The following is a 17,519-nucleotide window of genomic DNA, read 5'->3' as shown; positions in this document are numbered from 1 at the left end:
CACTGGCCACACTCTCATGGCTAGGATAGGCACTGCAGAGCTTCACCCACCTTTTCCTTCTTAGCCCAGATGCATCCTGCTCTGCTTTGTAGATGAGGAATTTGAAGTCGAGCCTGCCTCTGTTCTCCAGGATGAAGCTGCAGGTTTTCTTGGTGCCATTCACCACAGTCCCGAAGTCAATGAGCGAGGCCGGGGTGATGCTGTACTTGCTGAACAGGGCCTTGGCAGACACATTCACTGGGATGACGGCGATGGTCTCCCCTCCTTCGCAGAGGCTGGGCTCAATCACCTGCAGCCGGAGGAGGGTTTGGTAATACAGCGAGGAGCCCCATGCCCCCTAGTGTCACTTCATGTCACCTTCAGCCTATTGGCACTGTCTCAATGCCTCCTCCAGAGCCAGACTTTCAGCTCTGCTTAGGAAGCATCACCAACAGCTTCTAAAGACTATGCTGTATGTGTCTAAGAGAGGACTTCCCAGCTAAACCTTTCCTTCCAGAAGATGCACATCCTGCTAACACCCAGGGTGATACCTGCCTGCCTGGCGCAGCTCACCTGGCACTTCAGGATGGGTTTGTCCTCAATATTTATTTCTGCCCTGGGGTGGAAGATCACATGAACGTGCGCAGGGCGCTCAGAGGCGGCCATCACCCCTCTCTGTGGCTGGATGGCAAAGTGGGATGCCAAGTCTGGAATGTCGGTATCTGCGTTTTCTATCGTGAAGCTGGGGACAAAGGGAAGGGACAAAGACCTCTGTAGTTATAGGCACTGGTGTGTAGTTATAGGCACTGGGTAGCAGCAGCACAGTCAGGACCTTGGATAGGACCTTAAAAAAGGGAAAGAGTCCATCTCTGCTTGGGGAATTCCCAGATTTTGGCACAGACTGCAGACAAAAGTGCTGCAATCTCACTTCAGCACTGATCTTCTCATTCCCTCATTTAAAGAGTTTCATAAAGAGAAATGAGCACGCCCTAAAAGTAAGGACAGACAAGGTGGCCGGAGGAGTCACTCACCTGTATGCAATCTCATACTTCCCTTTGTTCTTCAAGGTCAGCATTTGCTTTACATCATCCTGCACCTTGAGGACTCCAAAATCCACGTTGCCATCCATACCTGCAGAAATCCCATGAGGGGTAAGAGATAGTCAATATCTGAGTTGCTGTGGGCTACTCCAAGTGACAAAATGCCTGTCTGAGGTTCTCAAACAGCACTAAATCCCCTCAGCACCCTCCCCAGCCTGGAAGTTTAACTGCTCTGCTGCTCTTTCTCTTTCTTAGAGAATATCTGCAGGGTTTAGCAGACAAGGAGCCTGGTTTCCATCTCCTTGCTTCCAAGCACAGGTCCAACGGCTCCACGTGCTCTGCTGTGCCTTCAGGAGCTGTCAACTGCTTTTTCACACTGCTGTCCTTTCAGCAAAACCAAATCAATCTGCATGGGAAGTGACACGCTTCAAAGCTGAGAGACAAGAGGCTCAGTGCTCTCTCTGCCTTGACAGTGCTTCATGCCACGCAGTTTGAAGGACACATGCTTTATGGCCACGCTTACATGTCTGCACTAGGAAAACCTTCTCCAAAAGAGCAGTGAGGCATTGGAACAAGCTGCCTGAGGACATGGTGAAATCACCATCCCTGGAGGTGTTCAAGAACCGTGAAGATGCAGCACTGAGGGATGTGGTTAGCAGGCAATATTGGTGGTAGGTGGATGGTTGGACTAGATGACCTTAAAGGTCTCTTCAAACTTTCATGATTCTATGATTCTACCCCAACCCATCTCAAGTGTTCTGGTTGCATGCAATGCAATGTATCTGGACTGCTTTGTTCTGGGGCATCCACTGACCTTTGGAAATGGTGATGCTCAGAGAAACGTCATAGACTTCTGCTTGGATTTGGATATTTTCTATCTGAACAATCCCAAGAATGTTTTCTGCATCTGAAACCTGAGGCAGTGAGAAACAAACACTGCAGAGACAATTCTCCGAAACTGTATTGGTAGATGACAATAGCTGGCTGGTTCCACCATGGTATCCCCTGCTTTGTGGGCTACCCAGAACGGCTCAGCCTTCTGCCTTCTGTGCAGGTAACCCTTCCAGCACAACCTCCATCCCTAAGACCCTTGGTTGCCTCGTCCTGCTCCACCCAGGACAGCAACACCCCCTTACCTCCAGTCGGATGGTCTTCTTAATGGTGAGAGCCTTCGTGGCTTTGAAATACAGGTAGATACTCAATTCTGCGCAGGGCCCCACAGTGCCTTCTCTTTGCGATACGGAGAAGTCCTCACCAAGGTTCTCCAGCCCGCTGAGCCTCCAGGCTGCAGGCAGCAGAGTGGAGTTGCGCAGCAACAGCTGCTTGCTGTCCCTCCTGCAGACACACCAGATGCTCAGCACTAACGTGAGCTTTGCACCTTGGAGCAGCCTTATCCTTCCCATTTGGCCAATGGCCCCTATCAAAGATCGGTCTCCCCCTCTCTAGAGAACAGCTTATACACGTAAAGGATGAAAGGATGAGAGGTAATGGTCTTAAGTTGGGTCAGGGGAGGTCAGGTTGGATATTAGAAAAAATCTCTGAAAGAATGGCAAGGCGCTGGCACAGCTGCCCAGGGAGGTGGGGGAGTCACCGTCCCTGGGGGTGTCCAAGAGCTGTGGGGACGTGGCACTGAGGGACGTGGGCAGTGGGCATGGCGGGGGTAGGCTGGGTTGGACTTGGGGATCTGAGAGGTCTTTTCCAATCTCAGTGATTCTATGACTGCGTGATTCTGAGTGGACGCTGGTGGTGATGGGCTGATGGTTGGGTTTGATGACCTTAGAAATCATTCCAACCCTAACGAATCTATGACTCTAGAACCCAAATAAGCTGAAGGGGACCTGGCTGATGGCTCTTGCTGCCAGCAGAGCAGCTGGGGGCTGACCTGTGCACCAGCAGCTTCCCAAAGTGCACGTGCTTGGGGCTGACCCCCAGCTCCACCCGCACCCCTTGGCAGCACAGGCGGAAGACCACCGGCTCCGGGTTCTCCTTAATGCAGCACACGAGCTTGTCTTCCACAAGGCCAGCCGAAGTGGGATACGCCCAAATGCTCAGCTCCTAGCCCCAAAAAAGAGACAGAGAAGACATTTGGTGAGCAGGAAGAGCAGCTCCTCAGTGCTGCACTGCTGTCCACCCGCCTCCTACCTGCTTCTCGCTGGGTTTCAGCGTCATGCTGGGAGGGTCTAAAATGAACGTGTCTGCTTTGGAATCGTGCTCAAAGAAGAAATGCACCTCTGCTTCCAAGGGGGTGATGTTGAGGATGGTTATCTTCTCGCAGTTGCTGCGGTAGGGCAGCGCCTTGTACCTATCCGCAAAGGGAGAAGGCTTCAGCGATGCTGGGACCGCTGTGTTTATCACCCATCGAGGCAAGCACTGCATGCTGGCAGCAAGAGGCTGCTCTCACCACGGCCTAACAAGCAGGCTAGGATAAAGGAGCACACTGCATGGTGTGTTCAGCCTTCCGTTACTTCTGTGTCTGCACCTTCACCTGGTGCCCCATCCCACCAACGCAACAAGGCACAAGCACTTAAAGGAAGAGCACTTTGCAAAACAAAACATCCAGGGTCCCTGCAAGAATAAAAGCAATCGGGCACAAGGGTCCTTCCCACATGGCTGGTCCTTCTCCTGCAGGGTGTAAAGAAAGGCTTTTGTGAAAAAAGAAGAAAAAAAAGTGTTGCAAAGGAAACTGAAACCTGAGCCCATTCATCAGGCTGCCTGAAGATCCCCCTTTTGTCTTTAAAGGGTTTTTATGTCATTTCCCAGGGTTGTAAAATACCACTGCATCTCCAGGGCTCCCATGAAGGCAAGCGCTTCATTTCAGATATTAAAAAAGAGCAGAATTAAAAATAGAACCAGGCCAGCAGTGACCGTGATGGCTTTTAAGGCAGACCTCGTCCAGCAGTAAGGTTCATAAATGCCACTGTTACTCCTCACATACATGCAATTCCTCACACATACATGCTGGCAGGCCAAATCATAAAGCCTGCCTCATATAACAGATTAATCAAGGTTTTATAATGCCATAGGCAGAATAATTGCTTGGTCAGACTGCCCATACAGCTCAAAGCACTTTAAAAAGCACCATTACGTTCATTTTCAGAACTGGGGAAGCTGAGCAGCGGAGGGAGGACATGAGTTGCCCAAAGTCACTTTGGGCCACTGGGACGTAAACTGGGTGACCCCCAGTCTACCTGGGAGCAGCCACAGCACCGGCTGCCTGCCCACCAGTACATACCAGTCTCTGGACTTCCCACAGAGCAGTGGCCCGAAGTGGAACACACCCGTGCTCATGACGTACTGCTTGAAGATGACGTCGTTGTCTGCTTTGCTCTTCCTTCGGTGTGGAAACACCACCCTAGGAGGGAGAAAACAGGAAGATGAGGAGATATGAGATGCTCCATCCTGGCCAGGAAGCCATAACCCTCAGCAGCAGAGGTTCCCAGCTCCAAGCATGGGTGAGACAGTTGAGTGCTCAGGAAGACTCATTTGAAACGTGATGTATGGTGGTGGGAAGCAGTCACTGGGGTACAATGGGCAGCCCCTGCTCCAAGTTCAGAGGGAGGCAGAGCTTGGGCAGTTGTGGAGCAGCCTTACCGTGGGTCCTGGCTGATGGTGGGATACACGCAGGTGCCCCTGCAGTGCAGCTGGTACAGTCGCTTTGTCCCGAGCACCTCAAAATTCATTGTCTGGTCAAACTGGCCTGGCACCATGGAGGCGAAGTGTACCTTCAGCTCAACCTGGCCATGGGCAGGCACGATCCACCGGCAGCTGCTCAGCCTGGCAGTTACAGAAGACACTTCAGACGTTGGGAACAAGCCAACGAGATGAGGAGGAGGACTGGGGACTCACCATGGGAACAGCCACCCATTTGGTGAGACGCTTCTCCCTCTGCTCTCACCTGATGGGCTTCCCCAGAGAGGGGCCCACATCCACGCTGCTTTGCTCCACATCAGCGGGATGTGTTGATGTTCCCGTGCCCAGCCCTTGGAGATTTTTCTTGCTCCGGGCAGAGCTCTGCTTCTCTTTCTTGACCTCCCGGCTTCCCTCAGCTTTTTCCTTCCTCGCTTTCCCTCTGGTGGGGGTGAGCTGCTCCTCTGACACCTGAACACCAGGTGAGGAAGAAGAGGAAGAGTGAGGTGAGACATGCCCTTGCTCATCCCCGCCCTGGAAAGAAGAAGGCTGCAGGTTTGTAGACAAACATGCAAGAGAATAAATAAATGACCAATTTCTACTGGTTTCACATCTGCCCAGTGCCTTGCTCTCTCCCTTGTTGGTCTTTGCTTCACCCATGAAAACTCTTTTCTGGTTGCACCACAGCCTCCATCCTTCCCCCAAACGGGGTTTGTTCAGTTGAATCAGGCTGGAGATGTGCTGTGGGTTCCTGCAGACACGGGGCCCATCACTGCGCTTCTGCAGTGGTTCTTCACCATCTCCCCCACCCCATCCCTTCACCCTGGCACCTTCATGGTAGGCGTGACGGGGGCATCCACAAGACTGTCAGATTCCTTCTTTTCTTCTTCTGCCATCGCACCTTCTGGCACTACAAAGATGAAGTGCTTGAGGGCTTCTCCTGTTGGGGCCTCCCGCTTCTCCGGGTAGCGGATCACAGAGTAAAATGCAGTAGGAGGAATGGGAGGCCCTGAGGGACCCAGTCCGAGGCTATCCAGGATCTAAAAGATCAAAGAAAACCCCGTTAATTCTCAGCCACATTCATCCTCACACTCTTTCCTTACAGACACTGAATGTTTGGCAATGTTTTTACATGGAGTACTGTGCTTTTTTGTGCCCAGTGGGGTGGACAGGCTCCAGAGCAGTGCCAGGATGGCACTCTCCACCATATGAGAGGAACTGAGAACCTTCCCAGCCCCATAACTCCCATGGAGCTGTAGCGGAACAACAGCACAGCATGAGACAAGGCTCTGGGCCATTGTCACTTGGTGGGACACAAAGCACCAGGGCTCGGACCTCAGCATTTGAGCCCCACGGGGCTTTACCTGCTCTGCTGGGGGCAGCTTGCCACTCTCCAGGATCTTCCCAATAACATCCTCTGTGCCCAGCACCTGGATATCCAAGCAAGGCACCCCGATGTCCTGGCCTTTTGCTGACCCTTCTGCATCTTCCCCTTCCTGCCCTTGGGATTCCTTGAGAGCCTTCAGTTTTTCCAGGCGCTCCTTCTCCTGCCGTTCCTTCTCCTGGCGCTCCTTCTCCCTGTCCTTCCTGCTCCTGCGGCTGGATAAATGTGTGTTCTGCTCTTCTGCCTGCTGCCATGCCTCCTCCTGGTTCCAAGTGGACGCCAGAATGCCCTGAACCCTGTCCCAGTTTGACAAAATATGTGCGATATCTTTCTGTGATGCCTCATAAATCTTAAACCTCATGGCCAAGATCTTCTCGCTGTCGCTCAGCGTCTTCTCCTTGGCTTCCTCCTGCTCTGTGGTGCTGGGTTGCACGGGCACCGCTGGGCTGGCATTTGTCACGGGAACCTTGTTCGACTTTTTCTTCTCATCCTTGTCACCTACAGCAGAGTCCGGGTGCTCCTTTGTAGTCCCCTTTTTGTCTACCCCATCGCTGGTGTCTGAGCGGTTGCCGGTGGACACGTTGGTGTTGCTGGTGGATGCAGTGGCATTCTGGGCAGGAGAGGAGAAAAGAAGCGAGTATTTCAAAGCACTGAATCAGTTGTCGTGGGATGGTGATGATCATTGCAACAGCACAAGCACCCACCTGTCTGCCTCCCTGCTGGCTTTTCTTCCCCAGGGCACTGTCTTTTTCTTTTCCATGCTCTTTCCTCCCCCGCTTAGACTTCTTCTTCAGCTCTTCTTCCTCCTTCAAGCGCTCTAGTTCTTGCCTCTGCCTTTCTTCAAGCTCTCGAGCCAGCTGCTCCATCCTCCTTCAGGAAGTCAAACAGAAAACAATTCTGAGAGTCACCACGGGGTGACATGGATTTTGCCTGCCCGTGGTCAAATCTAGGACATGCTGGGGGTCAGTCTCATCTCCCAGGTAACAGTGAGAGAATGAGAGGTGATGGCCTCACGTTGCAGCAGGGGGGAGCTTCACGTTGGGTATTAGGAAGAATTTATTCTCCAGAAGATCGGTGATGCACTAGCACAGGCTGTCACCATTCCTGGAGATGTTCCAGAACCATGGAGGTGCGGCACTGAGGGATGTGGGTCAATGGGCACGGTGGGGTTGGGCTGGGGTTGGACTTGGGGATCTGAGAGGTCTTTCCCAACCTTAATGATTCCATGATTCTGAATTGTGCACCTCCGCTGATAAGGTCCACCTGGAAAGGAGCTCTACAGGTTCTCCTCCCCTGTGCTATGCCCTGGGGGGGCCACAGCTGCGGCACTGGGCCCAGTTCTGGGTGGCCCAGTTCAAGGCAGACAGGGAACTGCTGGAGAGAGCCCAGCAGAGGGCTGCAGAGATGGTCAGGCCCTGGAACATCTCCTGTATCAGGAAAGGCTGAGAGCCCCAGGAGTCAGGTGGATGGGGCCAGGCTCTTTTCAGTGGTGCTCAGCAACAGGACAACCATTAAATCAGAAAGCAAAAGCTGCGGTAATTCCCCACCTGCAAAACAGGTTCTGATCAACTACACTTTGCCTAGCTATTGCCCCAGGAAACTTGTGCTGTCTGTCCTGGCAATCAGAGCAATTTGAAGCAGCCCAAGTCATCTCCCCCTGGGGAAACAAGCTGCAGCCCTGACAGAACAAAGTGCTGAGGCTTGTTGTGGTGTCACTCAACCAAGTCTCCAGCAGCCTGTCTGCACCCAGCATGGGGAAGGGAAGAGGGCAGCAGGAGGGTGCTCAGGAGCCCCACGTGGAATGGGAACAGGGGAACCCTTCAGGGACACCACGCTGGAGAGCTGCTCGTGTAAGGCTTACAGACCTCATCCTCCTCTCACGCTGGTCTTGTAGTATATTGTAATCAAACTGAGCTTTCTGTTCCTCAGTGAGGGCATCATACTCCTCCTCATCCATCTCCTGAAGGCGTGCCTTCTCCCTCCTGGCAGCTTCTTCCTGCTCCCGTTCTTCCGTGCACACCAGAGGAGAAATCATTAGCAGATACACGCGGAGCTTGGTGCTGGGGTGAGCACACAAACCTGCCCAGACCCTGCAGGATATGCTGATAGAAGGGAGCCCTAAACCTTGCTGCAGCTTGATAATCCCCCAGAGTGCTGCTTTGCAAGAACCATGTCCTAGCATGGAGGATAGGTACCATGCCACTTGCGTCCAAGCTTTAAAGACACAGACTGTAAGGTAAGTGTTTTGCATACCATGAAGCTATACTTGAAGCAACCATGTGGTGAGTGCTGGCTATGCTGAGGCAGAAGGTTGGATGCTAGGAAAAGCTTCACTAAAAGAGTGTTTGGGCACTGGCACAGCTGCCCAGGGAGCTGGGGGAGTCACCGTCCCTGGGGGCGTTCAAGAGCCATGGGGATGTGGCACTGAGGGACATAGGTTAGTAGGCAATATCTGTGTTAGGTGGATGGTTGGACTAGATGACCTTAAGAGGTCTTTTCCAACCTCAATGATTCCATGGTTCCATGATACTAAGGTGGAAGGACTAAAAAAAACCCATTTCTTACAAGTTCTGCTGGTCATGTCCAGATGGACACGTGGGTAAGGCTGAGGGCCTGGGAGAACATTTGAAAGGCATGGAGATGATTCTCACCTTCCTGCTCTTTTGCGGCCATCTCTTTGGCTTTCCAAGAGGCATAGTCCTGGAACAGGTTCACAAAATAGATGCAAGGCCGGTTGTTGACAGCTTTGAGTAGGCAGAGGAGAGCAGATGCCATGCTGTGTGCAAAGAGGGTCTCCAGGCCATCGAACACCACTCCCTGGTAGCAGTCACTCAGCTAGGAATAAAGCCAAAAAAGGAAGAGAGAGAGTCAGCAACAGCATGCATTAGGCTCTCAGCTTTGAAATTAAGCCAAACGTCCAAGGACACAAGCCATCTTTCTTGTTGTCCATCAGCTTGGAGCTGGTACTCCAAATCACGGAATAATAACCAACCATCCTCCCATGCCTGTAACTGCTCTAGACCACGTCCCTCAGTGCCACATCCACCCTTTTCTTGAATACCTCCAGGGATGGTGACTCCCTCACCTCCCTGGGCAGCTGTGCCCGTGCCTCACCGCTCTTTCAGAGACGCATCATCTCAGACAAGCTCCTGCACTCTGCCAACTGATGGCATCTGCATCTTCACCAAAATGCTGGCAGCCCAGGGCTCCCTCCAACTGTCCCCTAATGACTCTTAGTGCCTCCCACCCTCCTGACCCCAAAGGCAGAGGATGTGCCATACCTGCAGCCTCTCTGAGAGGATGGCCCCCAGCACGTCCTCGGGCAGCACGCAGCTCATCAAGCCTGTATCTCCCGCTACGCTGCCTTCGATGCTCAGCCGCCGCTGCACGGGGACGCAGGGAAGCAGTGAGAAGCGATGAGAGATGGAGAAGCCCTGCAGCGTTGGACACCACAAGACAAATTAAACCCCTTGGAAGAACTCCAGGCAATTCCAAGCGCTTGGAGATAAGGTCTGAGGTAGAACAAAGCTGTAAGGTGAGGGCTCCAGGAGGGAGCCCTGGAGGGCACATTCCTGGGCCAGCGGAGACCCAAACTTGTAACACAGCATCCTGCAAGCTGCCATGCTGACCAGGGCTGTGCCTTGCCAACAAACCATATGGCCCAGGAGAGGTCACTCAAAAGGTCTCATGAATCACCAGTGTGATCAGTCTTCACCTGTGGGCCTGCCGGGTCCGTGAGCTGCTGTTTCTGGGAGTGGGATGCGTGGATATCTGATTTCCTCCTGCTTATTGCTGCACTCGCCCTGCTGCGGGAGCTGACAGAGTGCAGGCTGGTCTTGTCCCCAGAGCTGGTCTGGCTCATGTCCAGGCTGTGCCTGGGCTCAGCGCTGAGCTGAGGGGCGGATGGGTCTGTGCTTTGACCTGCAGAGGGGACAGAAGCTCAGCAGAGCCTAGTGATGGGCACTGCTGGCCGAGCACACCATTGGGTAATGGGTTTTCAAGCCATTTAATGCACAGCCCTGTGTCCTTCCTAACACATGGGCAGCACCAGTTGGCCATAAAATCATAGGATCATTACGGTTGGAAAAGACCTCTAAGATCATCTAGTCCCACCATCCACCTACCACCAATACTCCCCACTAAAAAAGGCTGCATGGTATGTCCCCTAGAGATCAAGCCAAGGGTTCATCCGTCATTCTCCTACAGATGCCCTAAGCCTTGCCCCAGCTGCCATCACCAGTCTCTGCTGAAGCTACATTTTCCATGCTGGATAACCCAACCCATCCCATCTTCTCTCAACCCAAACCGACTCAAGGCTTGGCAATGCAAAGCTTCCCTCTAGAGCTGATGTCTGCCCTCAATCCGCACTGCTAGGAGCACCAGCTGCCCAACAAAACATCTTAAAATTCGCTGGTCTCATGTGGCGAACAACATAACATCCACGAGCTGTGCGACCTGATGGCGTGCATAGGAAAAATCTCTGGAGAAAAGAGTCAATCTGCAGCATGTCTCTCATCTGAAGCTCCTCAGGGAGGCTATTCTTCCCTTTCTCTCATGTTTGTGAAATCACTCTCCAAGCCAGCCATCTAGTGCTTAATGAGCCACTTCAGAGGGCTTTTTCCTCGTTAAAATGGGCAGCAGTTCTGCCTGATGGCCATGAAGAGCCAGCTGAATTCAGCTTTGAGGAAATAATAAAAACCCTGAGAAATACGCAGGTGCGCTTCACCACTCTCAGGAAAAGGGACCTGTGCTAAGCAGCCTGCAGGCAGCGGGGAGTGTCCCTGTGTGAGCCCTTAGAATGAAGAGATTTCAAACAACTGGAGAGGGTTTGTGAGCTGGCTCTGCACTTCTACATGCTGCCAACTAACAGAGCCATAGAAGTGCAGAATGGCTTCGGCTGGAGAGATCATCTAATTCCAACCCGCTGTCATGGGCAGGGCTGCCAACCAGTAAATCAGGCTGCCCAGGGTCCCATCTACAGCACCAGGCACCTTCAGGGATGGGGCACCCACAGCTCTGGGCAGCAGTGCCAGCACCTCACCACCCCCTGAGTAAAGAGTTTCTTCCTAACATCTAACCTACATCTCCCCTCTGTTAGTTTAAAGCCGCCCTTATCGGGGGCTGGCAAACTTCTGCTCATGTGGTGTAAATAGACACGGGTGCTTGGGGTGGCTCTGGCCTCATGTGTCTTGACATACCAGCATCCTCCGCCTCCCTCTGGCTCTGCTCTATGGCAGCCCTGAGGCACAGATCCCGTGCGCGGAGCCCGGCTGAGCTGCTCCTGTCGGAGATGGCCTCCATCACCAGCGAGTCGATGGACAAGCAGGCCGCGCCATAGTGTCTGGAGAGGGCGACTGCGGCTGATGTCTTTCCTTGAGGGAGAGGAAGGCCTACATGGTGATGCTTGCATGGGAAACCAAGAGGGAGGCAGTCTGAATGCGGCTAGAAACGCTGTCCTAGAGAGAGGGAGACCATCTCCAGCTCACTGCCACCCAAAGGCTTTGTCCCATGCGGTCGTCTTAATGCTTGAGCCCTATCCCACCACCATTACTGTCTCAGAGAGCTCTTCACACACCGCTGAGGCATATTTGTGAGGATCAGGCCTTCTGGAGCCTCGATACAACAAGGCAACGTGGCCACAAGCCAACATACTCCCATGAGGCAGCGTGGCTAAGGCCACCTAGTTTGGAGGGACACAAGCCCAGCTGTAAAGACACAAGATGAGCGACTTGCACCAGCCAGGGGAAGGCCTGGGGCTGCTTCACACCCTTGCAGATCCATGGACACCTGACTTCAAGCGCCGTGGCCCCCCAGGATGCCTCTTGCCCTGCTCCCCCACTCCCCGCATGGCACACACACCTGTCAGGGGTGCCCCATGGATGATGATGGCGATCCCACGGCGATTTCGGGCCGCGCGGCTTTCAGAAGAGATATCGATGCCCAGGTGGCGAGCAATGGCTCTGAGGACAGGGCTGTCGTCCAGTTCTCCTGCAGCCTCCTTGCTGCTGCTGCTGCTCTGCTGATGTTCTGCTAGGCAGAACCAGGTACAAAAATCAGCCTCCTGCACACCAGTGATTCTCAACTTCTTCCCCATCCGCTCAGATCCTGGGAGAGGAGACTCTGCTGCCTCGAGTGTCACGCACGGGGCTTCCCCATGCTCCTTCCTGAGGCTTGCATTTAGGGTCTGCCTTAAATTGCTGCTGAAGGGTCCCATTCATAATACAGTAAATGGAGTGGGAGAAAGGGGAAAGCACAGGCACCCAGTGATGCCTAAAGGCCCTTTTGCCACAGTGGACATAGAAGAGGCAAAAATCATAGCGTTCTGACCTGTGCCATGTCTTTTCTCAACATCTTCCTCCTCTTCTCCCCACTCAGATTTAGAGTCCACCTTGTTAGACTGGCTTCCGTCCAAAGTGGAGAGAGGAATGACCGAGCAATGAGATGAGAGGGTGCGAACGATGCCAGCAGAGCTCTTTCCTCCTGGATCCGAGAGAGACTGGATGTCTTCACTGCTGGCTGAGGAGGAAGGACAAGGGGAGGGCAGTTGTTGGTGAGCACGGCCAGGCAACCTCCTCTTTGCCATTTGTCACTTTACATGGCCACATGCAAAAACATGGAGAACTGCCCACAAAGTGAGATGCCCAAGGCTCTCAGAAACCTGTCTTGGGGGGATTTTGAGTTTGTGCTTTTGCTGTTTGAAAAGGAGAAAATTTAAAATACCGGCAATGGTGGACCTGGTCCTACTGGCTGAAAAGCTCACTCAATCTTTGTGGGTGAGACACATTCAGGACAGCCAATGTCAGAGCCTCACCGTTGTCCTGGCCTGCTGGATCCCCAGTCCTGGACTTCGCCTGCTCATCCTGCAGCCTCTTCTGGTCCTGGTAGTACTCCAGCACCTCCGGGGGCAGCTTCTCACCTGGGGCTCGTGGAGGCAGCAGTAGGGTATTGCGGCCATTGTAGTCCTTCAGCACCCGCAGGATCTGCATGCATAAGGAAGAGAAACCAACCAGCACATGAAGGAGATCTCATCAGGAAAGGCCACCAGACTTTGCCTGGAGGACTTCCTATATTTCACCAGGGAGTGGAAGTACCATGAAGCCATGGCATGGGGACCAGACCTCCTCACCTGCTCCTCAACAAGGTACTGCTGGTCAAATTCCAGCGAGTAAAACTCAATGGGGAACTTGCATGGGTTCTTCACCACCACTGTCCCCGCTGCCCCACTGCTGTACGGCAGCAGCGGTCCCAGTTCGAGCACTGGGGGGTCGAACTCCAGTTGTGGCTCGAGCCCATGCCCTGAGACTTGCAGCTGGAGGGGCTGGCTGCTCTGGCAAATGTTAATCTTCAGCTCACTTCTGTAGGATCTCTGAAAAGAAGGTTATGATGCTCAGACGCAGCGCTGGCACTGCTGTATCAAGTGAATAGTACTGTCCAATAGAGGCAGATGAGCTCTCACTGGCTAGAAGCATCTCTGTTGTGGTCAAAGCCACAGACATAGTGGTTACATCCCAGCTAGCAATTGAAATATCGCTGGGACCACTCCAGGCACATAAGCACCCGTGTCCATACTGCTACATGCTGCCAGGCTCCGAGTCAGACACAAGCTATGTTTTGGGAAGGTTTCCTGGCTTATGCTGTCTCCCAAAATGCCTGAGCCACACAACAGGGATCACCAGCAACACAGCAGTGCCAACGTCTGTGCTGGCATGCCCAGGAATGTGTCTGATCACTTCTCAATCTGCTGTACCAGCAGGATCAGCCCAGAGCAGCCCTCCCAGGGCTCAGCCTGCAACATGCACCTGCATGGGAGAAGAGCGGAGGGCCGAGGGGTAGATTCCTCCTGGCTCCAAATGTAGCCACACTTGCAGCGTACCATTTCTCTGTGTGAGTTCCCCACTGACATCTCAAAGTGCCTCTCAGAAGAGGGTGCTGCAGTGGAAACTGAGGCACAGGGAGCTTGCAGAAAGCTGCAGGTGGGGGCAATGATGGCACTGGAGGCTGACTTCATCTCTTTTTCTCCCTGTGCTCTTGTTATAGCTCTGCCCATCTCACCTCTTCAGTGGGTGTGAACCTGACCCGCACGTTGCATCGCTGCCCTGGAGCAAGGTCCCCAGCTGAGGGCAGCACCTCGAAGACGCAGGGCTTGGCCTTCAGCTCCTGCAGCAGCTTCCGTCTCACGTTTGCTGGCAAATGTTTGTCCACCTGGGCACAGAAACCAAGCCATGAGGCCTCTTTGGCCTGGAATTATGGACCCTCCACTCCTGCAAGTCTCAGACACAGTGCTGGGGACAGGGAGGCATGGGTGCAGATGGCAGACAAGTGGAGCACCAGATAGCGAACAGGTCCAGATGAACCAGCCTTGCCCTGTACCCTCCAAAGGCTTCATCAGCTGTAGCGTAGGCACTCAGGCAGTGATAGGGGCAAAAAAGGCAATAGAGGCCAAGGAAACCCAACCGAGCAGCTACATGCTGTCCTTGCTTTATAGAATCATAGAGTCATGGAATCATCAAGGTTGGAAAAGACCTCTAGGATCATCTAGTCCTACCACCAACCCATCCCCACCATGCCCACTAACCCATAGAATCACTGAGGTTGGAAAAGGCCTCCACGATCATCTAGTCCAACCACGAACCCATCCCCACTATGCCCACTAAACATTACCTTCTTGACAGGCTCCTTCATGGTGATGAACCATTTACAGGGCACCTGGAACTGATTGTAGAGCTGGATGGTTTCCTCCTGACACTGCCCGCACTGGACAGCGGAGAACTCCAGGCTGTCCCTCGAGACACAGAGGGATGGCATAGTCACGCAGGCACGAAGGCAGAGGTGAAACGTGGGGCCTCCTGTGACCTAGTGAAGAGCAGAGTGTCCAGATGAGAGCCCGGGTGGGTCCTGCTGCTGTGTCCTGCCTGACACGGGTGACAAAAGGCGGTACCCTGATGGGCAGCAGCACGTCCATCGCTCCCAGCGGCACGCTGGCACCCTGCGGGTCGAAGCGCACCTCGAACGTCTCGGTCTCGCAGTACGGCAGGTTCGTCACGCGGTCCAGCTCTACAGTGAAACCTTCATGGATGACAACAGAGCAGCTGAGATGTGTGACCCACGTGGGATGTGTCACCAGCACGCCAAGGTCATACAGGTGTGGCTGCTCTGTGAAGAAGTCCCTTTCATCTCCGGAGAAGACTTGCTGCCCCATGTTAAAAGGAACTCTTCACCAGGCACCCCAGGGATGGCTGGGGACCTCTCCAAAAAGGGTCTCCAACTACAATTCCCTTATTCAGTGGAGGAACAACAGCTTGGAGGAGGCATCCATCCAGCTCATGGTGACTCAGCATGGCAACCCATGGCATGGTGGATAACAAGCCTTATCTCAAAGCCTATTTTAGTGCAAAAGAAGACCTCACAAGCTCTTTCCTCATGAAGGATGAACAGAAGCATTACGACACTGTGAACCAAAGCACTCCTCAACCACAAAGGGTCCCTCTGTTTGCAATGCAAGCCCACAGAGTGTACAAAACCTCTTGGTAGCCAAAAGGAGGAGATGCTGATGTCTCCCAGGTGATTGGGCCACCTCAGCCCCACAGCCAAACATTAGGGCAGCCTCAGGTGGGCCAGGGCTCTGGCCAGAAGAACTCAGGCTCTACAGCACTGAGCATGGGGTCCTGAGGAGGAACAAGCTGCGCAAAGAAGCACTCCAAACCCTCTATGCGTTCAGTGGCATACACCATCAGAAATGGTGAGAAGCACCTCCATCCCAGTTACCTGTGCCACGCAGGACCCGTCCATCTGCACAGAAGGACACGGGCAGCTGCCCAGTGTTGGTGATCTTCACTATGTGTGTGTAGATGTTACTGAGGATGACATAGCCAAAGTCCAAGACGTACTCAGGCAGCTGCACCCTGAAAGTGGGAACAAGGAGAGTTTTTAAACCATTTCTCAGCTAGCAGTGAGACCTTAAAGAAAAGCAAGTTAGTGGATACTGGTCCACTGATAGTAGAGTCCATGGATCCTAGCTCCTCTGCTACGAAAAGCTGCAATGGTCTTGATTCATCCCTAAAAGAGCACTGGTAACCAACACCCACGAGATTCACGGGAAGGTCTTTTTCCAGAGGAATCCCACTCAGCAAAACACAAACCACCTGTTTTGCAGAGCGTCCTCTTCCTCAGTCATTTGCTGGAACAAAGAAGCCAGCTGTGAGTTGCCTCTTTCAGAGCTAATTAGAAGGGGTGGTGCCCATGGTGCTGGATGGGCTCCATGGTCTGTGCTGGAACGGAGCAGGTGGGAGCTGGGCACCCCCAAATCTCATGGGTGGCCCTGCAGAGGGGAGGGCACTCAGCTGCTCACAGACAGCACGGCACATCCCTCTGGATCGGGTCCTCCCGAAGTCTCTGGCCAGTCCCAGCTCTGCAGGAGCTCTCAGGAGCAGTGGTGCTGGGTGTTACCCTTGGGCACCTGGAGCAAGGGAGTCCCTACCAACCTGAGAAGCCTCTGACGAGCTCGCTGGTCAAAGACCAAATCCTCTGGGGAGCTTGAGAGCTTTTGCTGCTCCAAGGCATGTTCCTCTACCAGCATCTCTTCCATTTGCATCTGCAGCCGGATGTCCAACTGTGGAGAGCAAAGTCAGTGGGCTGGTCACCACTTACCAGATCAGGTTGCCCAGGGCTCCATGAAACCTGGCCTTGGGCACCTCCAGGGATGGAGCATCCACATTCTGCTATTAAGTTCCAGGATTGGGGTTGCAAGCAAGCACCCCAGTGATGCCCTGCATCTCCATCATAGGGTGCCATGAACTCAAGGACAATACAGAGAGGAGGGATGATCATGGGCAGGAGGTCCCAAGTGACAGCAGGGCACACCCAACCCCACTGCAGAAGGCTGGCACACACCAAACAGGGCAGCACCACGTTCTCACCACAGTGTCCAGGTCATCCACGGGTGTCTCAGTGGCCGTGGCCTCTCCCAGAACAACTGCTTCATCTCTCTGGCTCTCTTTCTCCATCCTCTCTCTCACCTCCTGGAGGATCTTCTCATACTTTTCGTTTCCTGAAGGAAGAAAATATCCAAAAATAGAAGTGGGAGTGCAGCACCAGCCTCCAGGTGGGTGACAGTGACCCAATGGGTGTATGGCACGGGAGGAAACCAGGCGACCTTCCTGGGGACAGAGAGGCAGAGCTCACCTCTGATATTCCTGGGCAGATCCAAGCAGATCCTGGGAAAGATCCCCTCCCCTTTCAGAGTGATGGTTTCTGGCTCCAGGTGCCCCACTTGGATCTGGAAAGCCCTGCAGAAGGCTCCAGGCACTCCCGGCAGGTAGGAGACCTCCAGCACCCGCTCCTCACCAGGTCCAACATAACCCTGCAGAGAGTGGGAGTAGGAAGGGGGAAAGCACCAAAGAAAGTTGGGCGGACAGATGGCGAGCATCAGACAGGAGCAGAGAGGGGAAAGCAGAAGTGCCGGGGCTGACGCTGTTAAAAGTCTCAGCTGT

At 53.6% G+C, this 17,519-nt stretch overlaps 1 protein-coding gene across 14 annotated transcripts in view; it reads right to left on the bottom strand.

Annotated features, from left to right (window-relative positions):
• Nucleotides 1-17,519, bottom strand: part of HYDIN (HYDIN, axonemal central pair apparatus protein) — a 115,529-nt gene that overhangs the window by 17,854 nt on the left and 80,156 nt on the right. For 8 of the 14 annotated variants that reach the window (XM_021408634.1, XM_021408635.1, XM_021408639.1 and 5 more), the window contains 29 exons: nt 17,212-17,389; nt 16,947-17,077; nt 16,512-16,639; nt 15,796-15,932; nt 14,969-15,096; nt 14,692-14,883; nt 14,083-14,232; nt 13,157-13,396; nt 12,842-13,010; nt 12,358-12,546; nt 11,890-12,135; nt 11,229-11,402; nt 9,746-9,951; nt 9,312-9,464; nt 8,682-8,865; nt 7,896-8,037; nt 6,735-6,900; nt 6,011-6,640; nt 5,477-5,686; nt 4,915-5,117; nt 4,611-4,793; nt 4,252-4,371; nt 3,162-3,321; nt 2,902-3,074; nt 2,156-2,354; nt 1,834-1,933; nt 1,011-1,110; nt 553-721; nt 51-289 (listed from right to left, as the gene is read on the bottom strand). In XM_021408634.1, coding sequence (XP_021264309.1) covers nt 51-289; nt 553-721; nt 1,011-1,110; nt 1,834-1,933; nt 2,156-2,354; nt 2,902-3,074; nt 3,162-3,321; nt 4,252-4,371; nt 4,611-4,793; nt 4,915-5,117; nt 5,477-5,686; nt 6,011-6,640; nt 6,735-6,900; nt 7,896-8,037; nt 8,682-8,865; nt 9,312-9,464; nt 9,746-9,951; nt 11,229-11,402; nt 11,890-12,135; nt 12,358-12,546; nt 12,842-13,010; nt 13,157-13,396; nt 14,083-14,232; nt 14,692-14,883; nt 14,969-15,096; nt 15,796-15,932; nt 16,512-16,639; nt 16,947-17,077; nt 17,212-17,389 — 5,399 coding nt within the window. Of the gene's footprint in view, nt 1-50; nt 290-552; nt 722-1,010; nt 1,111-1,833; nt 1,934-2,155; nt 2,355-2,901; nt 3,075-3,161; nt 3,322-4,251; nt 4,372-4,610; nt 4,794-4,914; nt 5,118-5,476; nt 5,687-6,010; nt 6,641-6,734; nt 6,901-7,895; nt 8,038-8,681; nt 8,866-9,311; nt 9,465-9,745; nt 9,952-11,228; nt 11,487-11,889; nt 12,136-12,357; nt 12,547-12,841; nt 13,011-13,156; nt 13,397-14,082; nt 14,233-14,691; nt 14,884-14,968; nt 15,097-15,795; nt 15,933-16,511; nt 16,640-16,946; nt 17,078-17,211; nt 17,390-17,519 lie in introns of those variants that run through there. The other 6 variants (XM_021408638.1, XM_021408641.1, XM_021408644.1 and 3 more) reach the window with 6 other exon arrangements.

The sequence above is a fragment of the Numida meleagris genome, chromosome 10 (genome assembly GCF_002078875.1).
Source record: "Numida meleagris isolate 19003 breed g44 Domestic line chromosome 10, NumMel1.0, whole genome shotgun sequence".
NCBI classification, from domain to species: Eukaryota; Metazoa; Chordata; class Aves; order Galliformes; family Numididae; genus Numida; species Numida meleagris.
Note: the sequence above shows the minus strand (reverse complement) of the source record. Positions and strands in the feature narration are given on the sequence as shown.